The sequence below is a fragment of the Vespula vulgaris genome, chromosome 3, assembly GCF_905475345.1.
Source record: "Vespula vulgaris chromosome 3, iyVesVulg1.1, whole genome shotgun sequence".
Classification (NCBI taxonomy): Eukaryota; Metazoa; Arthropoda; class Insecta; order Hymenoptera; family Vespidae; genus Vespula; species Vespula vulgaris.
The window spans coordinates 3,947,501-3,962,500 of NC_066588.1; the positions used below are offsets into that span (position 1 = coordinate 3,947,501).

The window sequence follows — 15,000 nt, forward strand, 5'->3', positions numbered from 1 at the left end:
GAAGAGGAACGAACAATAAGAAGAAGAAAAAGATAAATATAAAGATAAAAGAAAAGGAAGATGTCTACGGAAAATCAACAAAACGGTTCAGCAGGTCCGACGCAAAGCAACGGTCTTAAATCTGCTACCATCAACGTTACCGGTAACACCAGGACGATACCGAACAACTCGTCTTTCCTCTATAGCAGTAATTCGATGTTGAATCGAGATAAACCACGGCAAGTGCCGCCTCCGACTTTACCGAAATATACGTCGAGTTTCAACGCGGGATCGAACGGCAGTGGCGCCGCCGAGAGATTGAGCAGAGACAGAGAGGCTGGGGGTAGTTACAGGCTGGCAAGCCTCGAAAGACTCGCCCTCAGGCAGAGGATACTCGATGGAGAAAAGGCCAACGGCGATGCCACATCGGTAAGAATTTTCTATCGAATCGGAATGATCTAGCGATAAAGTTGATCCAACAAAATTTTTATAATATTAATTGAAATATTGATATTGACAGAAGTAGGTTCTTTCTTTCGTAATATTGAAATTTCTATGAGTATTGTATTATCATATTTTATATTGGATATCAACGAATTCTAACCCTTTTTTATTTTCTTTCTTTCTTTTATCACTAAATTTATTAGAGAAAGTATGAAACAAGGAAATATGTATATATATATATATGTTATATATATAACCTTCAATCTATTCACGTTGTCATTTTCGGAATTTTCTATGGCGATTGCTTTATATTTCAATATTGGATATCATCGAATTCTAACCTAACTTTTTTTTTTCGTACTTTCTTTAATTATTAAACTTATTAAAGAAAGTATGGGGAACAAATATAATCGTTAATCGAATCGATCGATCCATCAGCATTCGGGGATGATTTTGCGATAACATTGATCCAACTTTTATAATATTGATTGGAAACTTGATATTGGAAGAGTCAGGTTTCTTTCGTGTATTGACATTATTAATTTTTCATTTTCTGTAGCAATCGTGTTATCTCTTATATTGGATACGATCGTATTCTAACCTAATTTCCTTTCTCTCTCTCTCTTTTTTTTTTTTTTTTATCGTACTTCCTTTCTTTGACAATCTTGTGTTTACTTATTAGAAAAAATATGAACGGAAAATAATCTTCAATCGAGTCTATTCACCATCATTCGTCAAATTTTATAACATAACTCGATTAATTGCGAGCTTGGTAATCATATTAGATTTTATATCAAATATGATCGAATTTTAACCTAACTTTTTTTTATCGTATTTTCTTTCTTCGACAATTCTACACATTTGTAGATACTTATTAAAGAAAGTATAAAAGTAAATTTTCTCTTTTTATATAATCCGTAAAAAAAAAAAAAAAAGTTCTAATTTTACTTCTTATAAATTTCCTTTCATATGTCGATATTTAATATTAATTCGAATCTTCAATGACAACAAAATATTATCTACATGTATTACTTAGTACCTAACATATCATTTTTTGTTTTCTTTCTTTTTTAAATTTAAGTCGAATTTTAACCTAACTTTTTAAATATTTTTCTTTGGTGATAATCCTTACTATATAACTTACATGCCCTTATTATAACTTACAATGAGCTTATAAAAAAGGTTATCTTCTTTTATCTTAAAGAAGAAAAGAAGAGAAAAAGCAAAAAAAAAAAGATTCTTTCCCTCTTTTCATTCTATCAATTTACATACGTTTTCTTTTATACTTCGATATTCATTTTCCAAGAAAATTAAATATTCCTTACAACTTTTGATCATTGGCTACTTTTTCCCTCGTATACGAATCATCATAGTTACGTATATAACTTCTTCGTAATAGCTCATCGTTTAACGTTCGGATTATCGTTTGGTGCGTTTGAGGAACGTAATCAAAGTTTCTACTTCAATTTACAGCTTCTAACCTTACTTCCCTCTCTCTCTCTCTAGCTTCTCGACATCTATAATTCAAGCGTTACACGATGTAATCGACCGATCACAAGATTCTTGTCGGTCTATCGAGCCTGAAATCGTGCCTTGGTATTAGAACGTTATGTACACATGGTACCTAATCGTTCATTAATGTTTCAGCGTGTTACAAGATAGACGAAAACTCCTTAATTGAATTCAAAAGTTCCTAGATGATCCACTTTCTTTTTTCTTTTTTTCTTTTCTCTCAAATCAATTACTACTTCCATCTCGAAACGTTTATTTCGTTCAGATCATAAAACTGTACGTTTGAAAAATCTCGAAGAAAAAAGAGAATAATTTTTTAAAAAATAATCTAGGAACTTCAATCGAAGTACTCTTTAAAAATCAGTTAGCGTATTCCTGAGTCATTCACTTATAAATTCTTCTCTTTTTTGTTTTACGTAATTTCTGTATATTTCTTTTTCATGTTCTTCTCTTTCTCTCTCTCTCTCTCTTTTTTCACTTTTTTTTTTATGCAAATATCTAATACACATCAAAGTACTCTTTAAAAATCAGTTGGCGTATTCGCGAGTCATTCACTCATAGGTATATTGTTTTTTCTCTTTTGATAGCAAAGAAAGAAAAAAGAGAAAAAGTGAGAAAGAGAGAGAAAGAGAGAGAATGAGGAGAAAGGGGACAAGGGAGAGAGGGAAAGAGTGACGACCCATACGCACAGTTTACAACGACAGCAGCAGTATTTCGCCCGCCATTGTGAACGTAATGAAGAGGGCATTGAACAACCCATACCTTGATCCTTCCTTTGTACCCGTGCCTATCGCGCTTTAATATCTCTCTTAGCTTAAACTAATAATCCTTCTTAATGAAATTTAGGAGAACAGGGAAGTAATAATAATAGTAGTCATTCGTGGAATTAGCAAGACGAAGTGTTGTCTCATTTAAGGAGTGACTTCTCTGTCGTTTAAAATGTCTTCCATCTGATGGCTCGCCCGCCATCTTGAAAGTCAAATGATATCTCCATCTTGACATTAAAAAAAAAAAAAAGAATAGTAATCATAATAATAATAGATTATATTAAATTACAAGTTTTATCATAATATTTCATCGTTGGGATGCATCTTCGTGAAGATTCCTGACGTATCTTCGATATCAACAAAATATTAAGTTTCAAATTTGTTAATATCGCATAGTCGATGGAATCAAAGTCTTCATCTTGTTTCTCACTGCTCGTAAATATTTATGAGAATAACGAAATTGTTATTTCTTATTGGTTGATATTTTGCGAAAGTAAAACGTGATCGTTATTTCGTCGTTATTCGGTAAAACTTTTAGAGGAATGAAGAGGGAAAGTTTGTTTCTTATTTTACATGAAAGAAGAAGAAGAAGGGAAGCTTGTTTTTTTTTTTTTATTTATTTATTTATGTACGTTGAAACAAGTAGAGATCTTATTTCTCATTGGTTGAAATTTTGTGAAGAAAATGGTCGGCCTTTAAAAATTCTTGAAGAATTTTATCGATGATAAGTTTGTCTTAAATTTCTAGTCGTAAAGTTTTAAACAAATATATGTGTATAAAATTTTTGAAGTTGAAGGAAAAGAAAAGGCGAAAAGTTTTGTTTAAACTACATAATATAAAGTAAGAAAGTTTGAAAAAGAAGTTACTTATCGAATCGGAAAGTAGCAAACGTGGCAACTATGCCAGGAGAGACATAAGATGACTCACAAGTTTTTGCTCGACCGTTTCATAATTCTCGGTACTTATCCGGAGTATACTCGGAGCAGGTATCAATCCCCGATCCCCATCTTGGTGCGTCATTCGCACCGCCGCCATTGCTTTACTTTCGATTTCCCGTAGGCTTTCGACAAAAACCGTTCAAACTTTAACACGCTATCTCAATCTGATCTAAAATTTTTTCCTTTTCTTTTCTTTTTTTTTCTACTTGGAAAGTATTAGAAGATCTATATGTTCAATATGTATCAATATTGTTATATAATTTGATATTTCCCGAATTTAATAAACGGGATACACGAGGTACGAATTAAAATATTTCATTTTTTACTCGAACAATATTTACTTTATTAACGAAAAATAATCCTTTTTTTCTCACATAAAACTACATACTTCTCACAATAAAAATAATGAACAAAATAAAACCAAAACATCTTCATTTGTAAAAGAAATATATTAATTTTAATAGATATCTCAAAAATCGTATATTTTTCAAGCTATTTTTGAACGTTACACGAGAAAGTTATAAGCTGTTACAAGATTTGAAAAAAATGAACGGAATGAAAACTAAAAATACTAAAAATTACCATACATCCTCGATATCATACGTCGTTTCTTTTTTATTTATTTATATTCCTTTCTTTTGTTTTTTCTTCGTTACTTGGGCGTATCTAAAATCTCTTCATCTTTGAGAATTGGAAGAGACAGAATGAAACAAAACGAATAATTCAAAGCGAAGGACTCGAAGAGGGTTAAAAATGTAGTTCTCACTTTGGACTCTCATGGCCAACGAAGTTTGTCGTCGTCGTCGTCTCGTTTATTTCACGCAGCTTTCTCTCTCTCTCTCTCTTACTGAAACGAGAAACGTCGTGGTGAGTCAGACATAAGAGACGAAGGGTTCTGCTCTTTAAGCTACGACGGCGACGACGACGACGACGACGACGCCCCAGAAAAACGATAAATTACGTCGTTGATCGAGATACGAGCCGACCAAGCCAGGACTGGTGGTACGGATCGCGCTTCTCTTCAGTACTCCTTGCTTGTCACGATGTGAGGGAGTAGTAAAAGAGAAGGGGAGGGGGGAGAGATGAAGAGGGAAGGGACTAGAGGTGATTATAAATCGAGAGGGCTTCGTTCAACCGTTGGTTGCACTCTCGATATGCGTTCTCCGTTGCATAGTTCGTAAATTTTAAACTTTTACGAAGTGTTAACGAACTTCGGTCTTACGTTCGCCATTTTGAAGACACTCGCGAAGGCCATCGTACGCGTGCACGCAGATACGCACACATGTATACACGTAAAATTCCATAAAGAAGACGTAAGATGGTAAACTTAAGATGTAGAAAAAAAAAACGTATAGTCAATGATATATGAAAGAAAGGTTGGCCATAATAAATGCGAAAAGATTCTTTTTCCATTTATAACCTAAAAAAAAAAACGCTAACGTGTTCATGCAATTCGTCATAATTCTGTCGAACGATAAATGTGGTTCTTTTTTTATATGTATGTATGTATGTATGCATATTTGTTATGAAATTTTTTATTCAATCGGATATTTTAGATTACCTGCGTAAATTTATTTAGCTATACGAATATCATAATCATTTATCTTTAATAAGATGAAGTATCTAATAACGTAAAATGTGTCGCATTTAACTCCGTGTTTCATTTATATTTCTTTCCTCAAATTGTCTCCTTTTTCATGAAGTAAGAACTTGCATATATATTATAATATCGATTATGATCTCTCATTTCTCTAAGGAGAGACATAAATTATCATTAATTTTTTACTATTGAATTTCATATTAAAGCGTAGTATTACGTGATGACATATTTGATTGGTTGTCCGGAAGACTTATACCGTAAAAAAATTTTACTCTGAAACAATTTTTACGTTTGAAATTTTGTAGGATAAAAATGGAGGAGAAAAAAATTTTGGTCGATTTTTTTTACGTCTTACGTCTTTACAGAAATTTTATATATATATATGTGTATGTGTACATGATGGCCTTGACTCTCCTTAATCACGTGAATGGCTCGATGACGAATCAAATCGACAAGTGTGTAAGATAGAAAAAAAATGATACGAATTGCGAATGTTTTATCAGTCGAAATATCAAAATTATTTTGAAATGTTGCACGTTAACCTTATAACATATTTCGTGAACAATTTCACGGTATGTTGGAGAATTGATGTAGAAAAGGAGGAGGAGGGTAATTATAAATTCTGAGAGGGGGGATATTCGTACGACTTGGTTGCACTATATGCGCTCTTGGAAAAGTTCGTAAATTTTCAACTTGCGAAGTTATACGAACTTCGGCCTTACGTTCGCCATTTTGAAATAGCTCGTGATTCTCTCTTTCTCTCTTTCTCCCAGAGTCATGTGATTAACTCAACGACCAATTAGAAGCTTGTACGAAATAGAAAAATACATAAATCATGAAAAGTTTGACAGTCGAATATTCGATACGAAATTAATTTTGAATTATGAGTAAAATGAACGAAAAAGAAAGAAAGAAAGAAAGAAAAAGAATTTTTTTGTACGTTGGATAATTATACGTGTTAAAAATATCAGGGTATTTATCGAGCGTGATGAGAACGTTGAGTTTGAGCGTCACTGTTATACATATGGCTGCATTGGCTTGGCTGCACCCTTATCTCTTAGTTTTCATGGACTTTTGCGAGGGGTAAGGAGGAAGGAAGGGAGAAAGAGAAAGACTTATCTCTTCCAGGCCTCTTCAAGGAGACCTTTTCAAATCAAGCGTTAGTTTAGTTAATTGATTGCGAGTGTACAAGCGCGTGCAAATAAAATAATCGTTTCTTTTATAAAGATGAACTCGTATGTACTTATATATATCGTAAATGGAAGAAATGTGTGTGTAGGTATTTCATTGGAAATTATTTTATTATAAATTCGATAGGAAATTATAAAAAACATAATATTAGAATATATATCTATTAGAACACACACACACACACACACTATAGATCTTTTAATTTTTCTTATAAGTTGTCAATTTTTATCATCATTATTATTATTATTGTCATCATCATCATTACTATTATTATTATTGGAGTTGAAGATTTTTATTGTGCAAAATTAATTATTGCAAAAGTATGTTATAAATTATTACAAAATTAATTATTACAAAGATACATAATTAAGTTATTTCAAAATTAATTATTACAAGGGTACGTAATTAAATTATTTCAAAATTAATTATCGTGAAAGTACTCTCGTTAGTAATTAAATTCTTGAAAAAACTAAAAAATATATATGTATCTATGTATGTATCAAACAGCAAAAATTTTGTATTAATATTTTTTATTATTTTTATATAAAATTCGTTTGAATTCGACTCACATTTGTTATTCACAAAAATAGAACAGCAATAGAATAAAATTAAGTAAAAAATGAATATATATTTCATAATACACACACATGCAAATACATACATCTATATATATGCATACATACATATATAACGTAATCGCGTCGTTAGTGAACATCGTTTACGGGAAAACATATGTACGTGAACGTGCGTAATTCGTTAGAAGATTGATATCAATGTCGTAAAGCTTGAAACAAACACAAAGTACGTGTCTACTTATGAGCGAGCAAGGTTGTCGGCGGTCGCGTGTAACCAATGCTTATAAATACGTTTGGAAGGTCGTATGTAAGTCAATCTGTGTTATGGTCATATCATAAACAATAGCACGAACAGTTGACTGTTCTCAAATTAAAAAGAGAAATTTAACATTCTAAGAGTAAAAAGAAGAAAATAATAAATAAATAAATAAATAAATAAAAACAAAAATAAAAAGAAAGTAGGAAGGAAAAAACCGAGGCGCTGAAGTGGTCTACACTCCATATTCACTCCATAATGACTTTTGAGAAAACTTTTTCTATTTTTTTTTTTTTTTGTTTTGCTTTCTTTCGTTAGTAGTCTACGAAGAGAAAAATATTTCGCCGACGTCGTGAAAGATACTTCAACTTTTCCGCCCGCATACGCGTTTATCGTACAACAACCTTGAAAGTATGGATACAGCTTAACGGTTGTTTCTGTGTAATTATGTTGAACATTCTTTTTTTTTTTCTTCTTTTTTCCTCTTTCTTTCAAATGAAAAAAGATTACAGATCTGTGGAATAATTTTTGTCGCCGATGTTACAAAAGAATCTTAGTTTTGCGATCGAGAAATTTAAGAAAGTATACAAAAAATAATTTTAAAGATTCTTTTTTTTTTCGACAGAAAATCTATATATACAGTACATAGTTTATTATATTGTAATATAAATGAATAACAATAATGATTGAGAGTCACTGCACGGATAAACACATGGCAGACTTCCTCGCCCTCTTATGCATTTCGTCGAAGGACCCCTTTGCCCTTACTATGGGGGGGTGGCTTACTAAAGGGTCTTACCCCTTGGTGCGTCATGTATAATCGAAAAATATACTATGATTCTCTCGTGACTCATACAAAAGAAAATAGATACAAAATGGTCTCTAGTTGTTTTTGTTGTATTCGTCTTTTTCAAAACATTTTGAAAGTCATGTTTTTCGAATCATTTTCGTGTCAGTGAAAATTCTGAAGAAAATTAATAATTCAGGTCGATGATTCTTTTTTTTTTTTTTTTCATTTTGATATAAATTTAGAAAAGCAATGAATGAAGCGAACAAATTATTATTATCATTTTTTTTTTATCATAATAAGAGCGTAGAAAATTAGTGATCGAAGCGAACGAATTTTTTTTCTTTTTTCATAATAGCAAAAAATTAGGAAAATTGATGATTGAAGTGAATCTTTTTTATGTTAATAAAAGTTTAAAAAGAAATTAATGTTCGATGTGAAGAAATTTTGGTTCGTGCTCTGAAAAATGTATTATCCACAAATTTGTATCGGAGAATACGAATTTAACTTTTATATTAAAAATTATTGGGGCGCATGAAACTTCGTAATTCTTTGAAACGTCCAACATAAGGAATTTTCAGTTTGAAACACATCATATATCCTTCTACATACGTTACTAAGTTTGCTGAGAGAAAGAGAGTTTATGAATGTTAACACGGTGAGAAAACTTTTATGAGCAATACGTAGTCTCTCTTGAGTGTTTCCTTCTTGCTTGTCTCTTTATCTTTTTCTCTTTATCTTTCTTTCACTCTTTTCTCTCACTCTTTTCTCTCTCTCTCTTTTTTTTTCTTTTTTTTTGTCTTTCGATGTTACTCTCTTATCGGCTTAAAAATGAATGACACTCGTAGATACTTAGTAATGTGATACGCTTATGAGTTTCCTTTGAAATTATTTTCTCTGGATCTTCAATAAAAATATATTTTCATTTTATATCAGAATATCACTAGGAGGATTAAGCTTAAGAATTTAAAAGGTTAAAATAATCATAACAATCGTAATAATTATGATTTATTTATATTCGTTAATTAATTTATCCAATGAACATTTTCCTCCCTTCCTCCTCCCAAAAAATTCATATTTTAATCAATTAAATAAATTCTCTTTTATATAGAACAAAAACTATATTATTCAGTTAAAATCAGAAAATTCGAAACATTAAAATTTAAGAACAATCTAGAATAATTCATTGTTAAAGGCAACAAAAATTTCTTATGAATCAAAAATTAAAAAAAAAAGATAAAGAAAAAAATATAAAATCTATATACAACTTGAATTGACTTCATCAGGAATGGATTATAAACACACACACACAAATATATATAGAATGAATCAAAAGTTTTTGGACGATTTAAGAAATCAATTACACGTTTTTCAAGACTTATCAAACTTGTAATTATACTTGTAGTTTTACAAACTAAGTTTGTCATTTTACAATAAAATAAAATTTAAAAATCTCGAAAAGGAGGATTTAATTTTAAAAATCACCTACGAACTTTTGGTTTACTTTTTACACACACACACACACGTACATGCATATGAATGAAATACAAGTTGATTGCAATGTAACGGAAGGTGGATTCGAAAGGGGTGGACGGGGAAGTGCCTGACCATCTGACACAAAACACCCTTTCACGAAAGCAGGGCGCGTCCCACTTTTTTTCTTTTTCTTTCTCTCTTTCTCCCTTTTCTCCAGTTATTTTTTTTCCCCTCGAAGCAAATCCTCGCTTTCGTTTCTCGTACATACATACATACATACATATGTACTTGAATACGTACGTGCATGTATGCATAGAGACAGAGGACAAACGTAGTAGGTTCATCCTCAGTGAAATTGTAGGGAACATACGAAGCAGAAAGAGAGAGAGAGAGAGAGAGGATTCATAGGATTTACTCGACCACCAAAGCACATCCTACTATTGTACATCCAAAGCTACACGTAGAATTCTTCTATGAAGAGTTATCCAAAAGGCTTTTGTTCGAATTGCAATGTATCGTTCAAATGAAATTTGCTACAAGATATATTACATATAGACAATCTCTCCGAGAGTATGATTTTTAAAAAGGGATGTTTCTATGGAACGATCGAATGAAACTTTTCATTGTGTTTTCTCCCTTGTGTTTCGCGACAATTGTCACGTTTGATAATTTCTCATTGAAAATAGTATGCCTAATGAAATTTATCCCAAGATAATTATCAGATCATTTTTACTTTTAATGTCAAAGAGAAAATAACATTCATTTACGACGTAATCAAATTAATAATGAGACGGTGAATGAATCATATTCCCAAAAAAAAAAAAAAAAAAAAGTGAAGGAGAACTGACATTACTATAAATAAAAAAAAAGAAAGAAACAAACAAAAAGTAACATAATTAGACATAAGTCATGCATAGTAAACAACGCTGTTAAAAAAAAAAAGAAACACCACACACAGACGCACACAACGACAACAACAAATGAAAAAGAAACAAAAATAGCACGGTACCGATTTTTACGAAGGTCTTTAATGATTCGTCTATATCGTTTGATCTTTTCACAATGAAATAATACAAATAACAAAGAGAAGAAAAAATGGAGAATAACCCCGTAGGGGTCGTCTCTACTAAAATCACGTGGCACAGCAACGTCCTCGTTTTCTCTCGCATGCGTTTGATCGAAGAAAATTACTTGACGACGCCTCGCAACGGCACGTGCGATCTCTCTCTCTCTCTCTCTCTCTCTCTCTCTCTCTCTCTCTCTCTCTCTCTCTCTCTCTCTCTCTCTCTCTCTCTCTCTCTCATACCACAGCATGCATAATTTTCCAAGCTCGCTAATTAAGAAGATTTTCATCGTTGACGATGTCAACGTCATTAACTCTATTATCGTTTCTTAGTCCTTCGACGACGAATAAAGGGAGCTAAATAAACTCTTTTCTTTTTTATTTTTCTCTCTGTCCTTTATGATCGGCAATAGTTGAACTCTTTTCAAAGGAAAACTTCAAACTTTGCTTGGTTTTCTTTTTTTTTCTTTTCTTTTTTTTTTTTTTTCATTTTTAACCTCTTTTTCGATTCTACCGTTTAGTTTCACAGGCCAACGTATTGTAATACGAATTGGGTTACAGAATTCCTGAATCTCTCTTTCTCTCTTTTCTCTCATTCTCTATCATTTTCTATCTCTCTGCTTCCTACGGGAATTCAATGGTTCGACGAACGATTTGAAATTTCTCTCCTCGACTTTACTCTCCTCACCACCCCGAATCCATTTCGATGTCGTATCGACCCTAGTCCGTTCAGTGGTTCTCAAACTTTTTCGAAATTAATCTTGTTTAAAAAAAAAGGAGAGAAAAATATGGGTTTTTCAAAATACAAAAGTTTTTTTTTTTTTTTTTCATGTAACTTTCTTATTGATGCATTCTTTCTTTCTTTTTTCGACTTTTCTGAAAAGTTCTCTCTCTCTCTCTCTTTTTTGTTACTTGGCGAATCGTCCGAAGTGTTTCTCAAATTTTTTCGAAATCAATCTTCTTAAGAAGAAAAAAAAAGATGAACTTTCAAAAATGATCTTTTCTGAATTTTTGATAAAGTTCCTTTTTCTTTTGATAAATCGTTCGAACAGTGATTCTCAAGTTCTTCAAAATCGAATTTCGATAAAGAAGAGAAAAAATGGTCTCGTCTACGAGAGCGATACTTTCTGTAATATTTTCTGAAAAGTATCTGATCTGGTCACGTAATAAATCGATCGTTTATGTTGAATAAATAAGTTCATTTTTCTTCTTCTTTTCTTTTTTGCTTTTTCTTTTTTAAATCGTTTCCTTTATTATCGACATAAAACATTCAGATTACCTGTACTTCTGATTGTGTAATAACAAATTTTTAATTTATGAGAAATGAGATTATGATACCGTGTGTGTTGTGTGTGTGTGTGTGCGCGCGCAATCTACATCAAAAGTCCTTAGATGAGTTTCTAAGTGATTTAAAAAAAAAAAAATGGAGATTTGTTTTACGATCAGGAAAACAAATTCGCATAGAAAAAGAATATATGCAATTGATTATTAAGATCACTTAGAAACTACTATCTCGCAACGTATTAATGAAGGAATTTTTTTAATTTTATGCACAAATGTAAATTTGTTTTATCCATCATCTTGTTATATGCAATACTTATCGCATGCATAATGTTAGGGTGAATTTTTAATCATAATATTTCTAATCTCTTTTTCTCTTTTTTCTTCTCTCTCTTTCTCTCTTTTTTCTCCCTTAGTAGATCTTTCTTACAGTTCGCATAAATAACTACTCATGTAATGCATGAATTATTATAACGAGCATCGTACCTCGCACGTGGCCGAGATTTATGATATGACTAACGGTAAAGTTAGTATACGTGTTTTATGTCTTACTTTATTGTTCTTTTTTTTTTAACCTTTTGTTTTTTTTTTTTTTTTATCATGCTTTACTGATAATAAGACAGGCTTTTTTACCGAGTCGTATATTCTTTTATTATTGTAATATTTTTCTTTCTATTACTCTACTATTTTGTTGTTGTTGTTATTGTTGTTATTAAGGGTGTTTCCTTGGATGCCAAGATGCTTATTCTTTTGAAGATTTGTGGAATGTATTTGTGGGAGGAGGTGAATCCAACACAAAAGGGTTCTCTTGAAAATATTCATAATAGCTATATTATTATTATTATTATTATTATTATTATTATTATTATTATTATTATTATTATTATTATTATTATTATTATTATTATTATATTTCGAAATGTCGAATATAATTAAAGGAAATTATTAAAGAAAATACGTTCCACGATTTATAGTATAATACTCGAACAAGTACGTTCGTAATGGCGTTCTCGAGTATTCATGAAATTCTTCTCCCTTTTCCATATTTGAATTTCAAATTTCGCGCGAAACTCATGACCTTTTTTCGCATCTCTCTCTCTCTCTCTCTCTCTCTCTCTCTCTCTCTCTCTCTCTCTCTCTCTCTCTCTCTCTCTCGTTTTTTCCAATACTCACCGCGAAAGGATTTCGTCGCCATGTTCGACGATCGACGATCGCCTCCTTTTCCTCCTCCACCCCTTTTATGTATAGACATTTATGTGTTTTTTGTGTGTTTGTATATATGTACACAGAGGGAAATGAATTTTCGTCGTCCCATCGTGGAATTGTTACCAGACTCGAAATCATTAGATGAGTTCCTAACACGTTCGGTCAACGAGTTAGACACGAAGTACTATACGAACGATTTTAATGAAAGCGTAGTTTTTATGAAAGTTTTTTTTTTATTTTCTTTTTTCTTTTTTTCCCCCTTTTTTCTCTTCTTTTTTTCTCACATAATACTGGGATTGTCAAGCTCAACATTTCTAGCGTAGTCCACAATTAAAAAAAGAAAAGAAAAGAAAAAGCTGCAGAAATTTATTTTTATTCTTTTTTTTCTTTTCTTGCTTTGGTCTCATTATTGTTAGGTGAAAAAAAAGTGTATCTTTGAAATTATTTCAAGCGATTATATTTGCGCCCCTCTCTTCTCTTTTTTTTTCTCTTTCCTCCCCCGTTTTGTTGCAAATATAATGAAGGAAATTTCGAAAGTGTAAAAGCATAAAAATGTGTGTGTGTATGTGATCTTACTGTAATTTTTATAAATAATTTCTTTTCTATATAATGACACTTATATATATATATATATATATATATATATATATATATTATAGAAAAATTATATTACAAAAATTATAGTCATATATAAAAAATTATATCATACATAAAATATAATATATATGTATAGAGTAATTCATCGTAATCCACTTTGATTTGGCGGATATATTAAAAAAGCTTATCGACCTTTTCCGTGCTTATCTTATCCCAGATAAAAAAAAAATCTTGGCAGCATATAAAAGACTATGTATCGTAACGAAAGTAATCAAGGTGTAGTACATGTAATATACATTAAAAAGTATTTGACTGAAATAAGTTCTCTCTCGAAAATTCGCAAACTCGATTAAATTTGTATTATTATTATTATTTTTTTTTTTTCTTCATTTTTCTATTTTAATATTTTTCTCTTCGTACTCAAGTTTACGTTTCACTATGTTACTCTCGACGTTTCGTACACACGGGAGTTACTCTCGTTAACGTTAATTAAGCTAATGCGATACTCGACTCTGCAAGGTATAGCTTGAGAAATCGATGAGAAAATCATTTACATGAGTTTGATAAGTGGCTGATGGTAAATAAAATAGCACTCTTACGTAATATATTAATACTATATTTAAAAAAAAAAAATAAAAAGAAAGAGAAAGAGAGGAAGAAAACGAAAAGAAAACAGGCTTAATATTTATTATCACTCTTAATAAAATTTATTGAATCTAATAAATATTAATAAACTTAATGTTAATTAAATTATGCTGGATCCTTTTCGGTTAAAAAATATTTTTATATATTCATAACAAAATTATCAACTTTTCCATTTTTACTTACAAAACAAAATTAAATTAAATATTTATAATAATAATAATATTAATAAGAAGAAGATGAAGAATAATAAAAATAACAACAATTGTAAAAATAAACACACACACACATGCAAATATTTTTTTAATATCTATAAGAATATTATATATATATAATCTTATTATTTAATAAATATGGTTTTATATCCGTATATATTTTATATTATTTTTATAAAATTATATATGTATATATTTTATGCTCTTATATAATCAAATTTATATATATATATATATATATATATATATATATATATATATATATATATATAGCTTTCTTGCTTGGCTATCTCTCTCTTTCTCTCTCTGATTGCCTAATCTTAATAACACGTGCTAATACTCATAAAGTTCTAGCTTGGTATTGATGTCGATGAAATTGCTGAAAACTAATTACGGACTACCGGTTGTAAGGAGAGTTTCTCAGAATCTAATGCGAAGTTCTCTTACGAAGAGAACGCAAAGCAAGAACGA

At 30.7% G+C, this 15,000-nt stretch overlaps 1 protein-coding gene across 14 annotated transcripts in view; it reads left to right on the forward strand.

The window, feature by feature from the left end:
- LOC127062609 (septin-7) overlaps positions 1 to 15,000 on the forward strand; it is a 53,337-nt gene that overhangs the window by 15,980 nt on the left and 22,357 nt on the right. For 13 of the 14 annotated variants that reach the window (XM_050991128.1, XM_050991130.1, XM_050991122.1 and 10 more), the window contains one exon: positions 1 to 408. This exon is cut by the window's left edge. The exons of the other annotated variant lie outside the window; for it this stretch is intronic. In XM_050991128.1, coding sequence (XP_050847085.1) covers positions 61 to 408 — 348 coding nt within the window. In that variant the 5' untranslated portion in view covers positions 1 to 60. The remainder of the gene's footprint in view (positions 409 to 15,000) is intronic. 14 annotated transcript variants of the gene reach the window in all.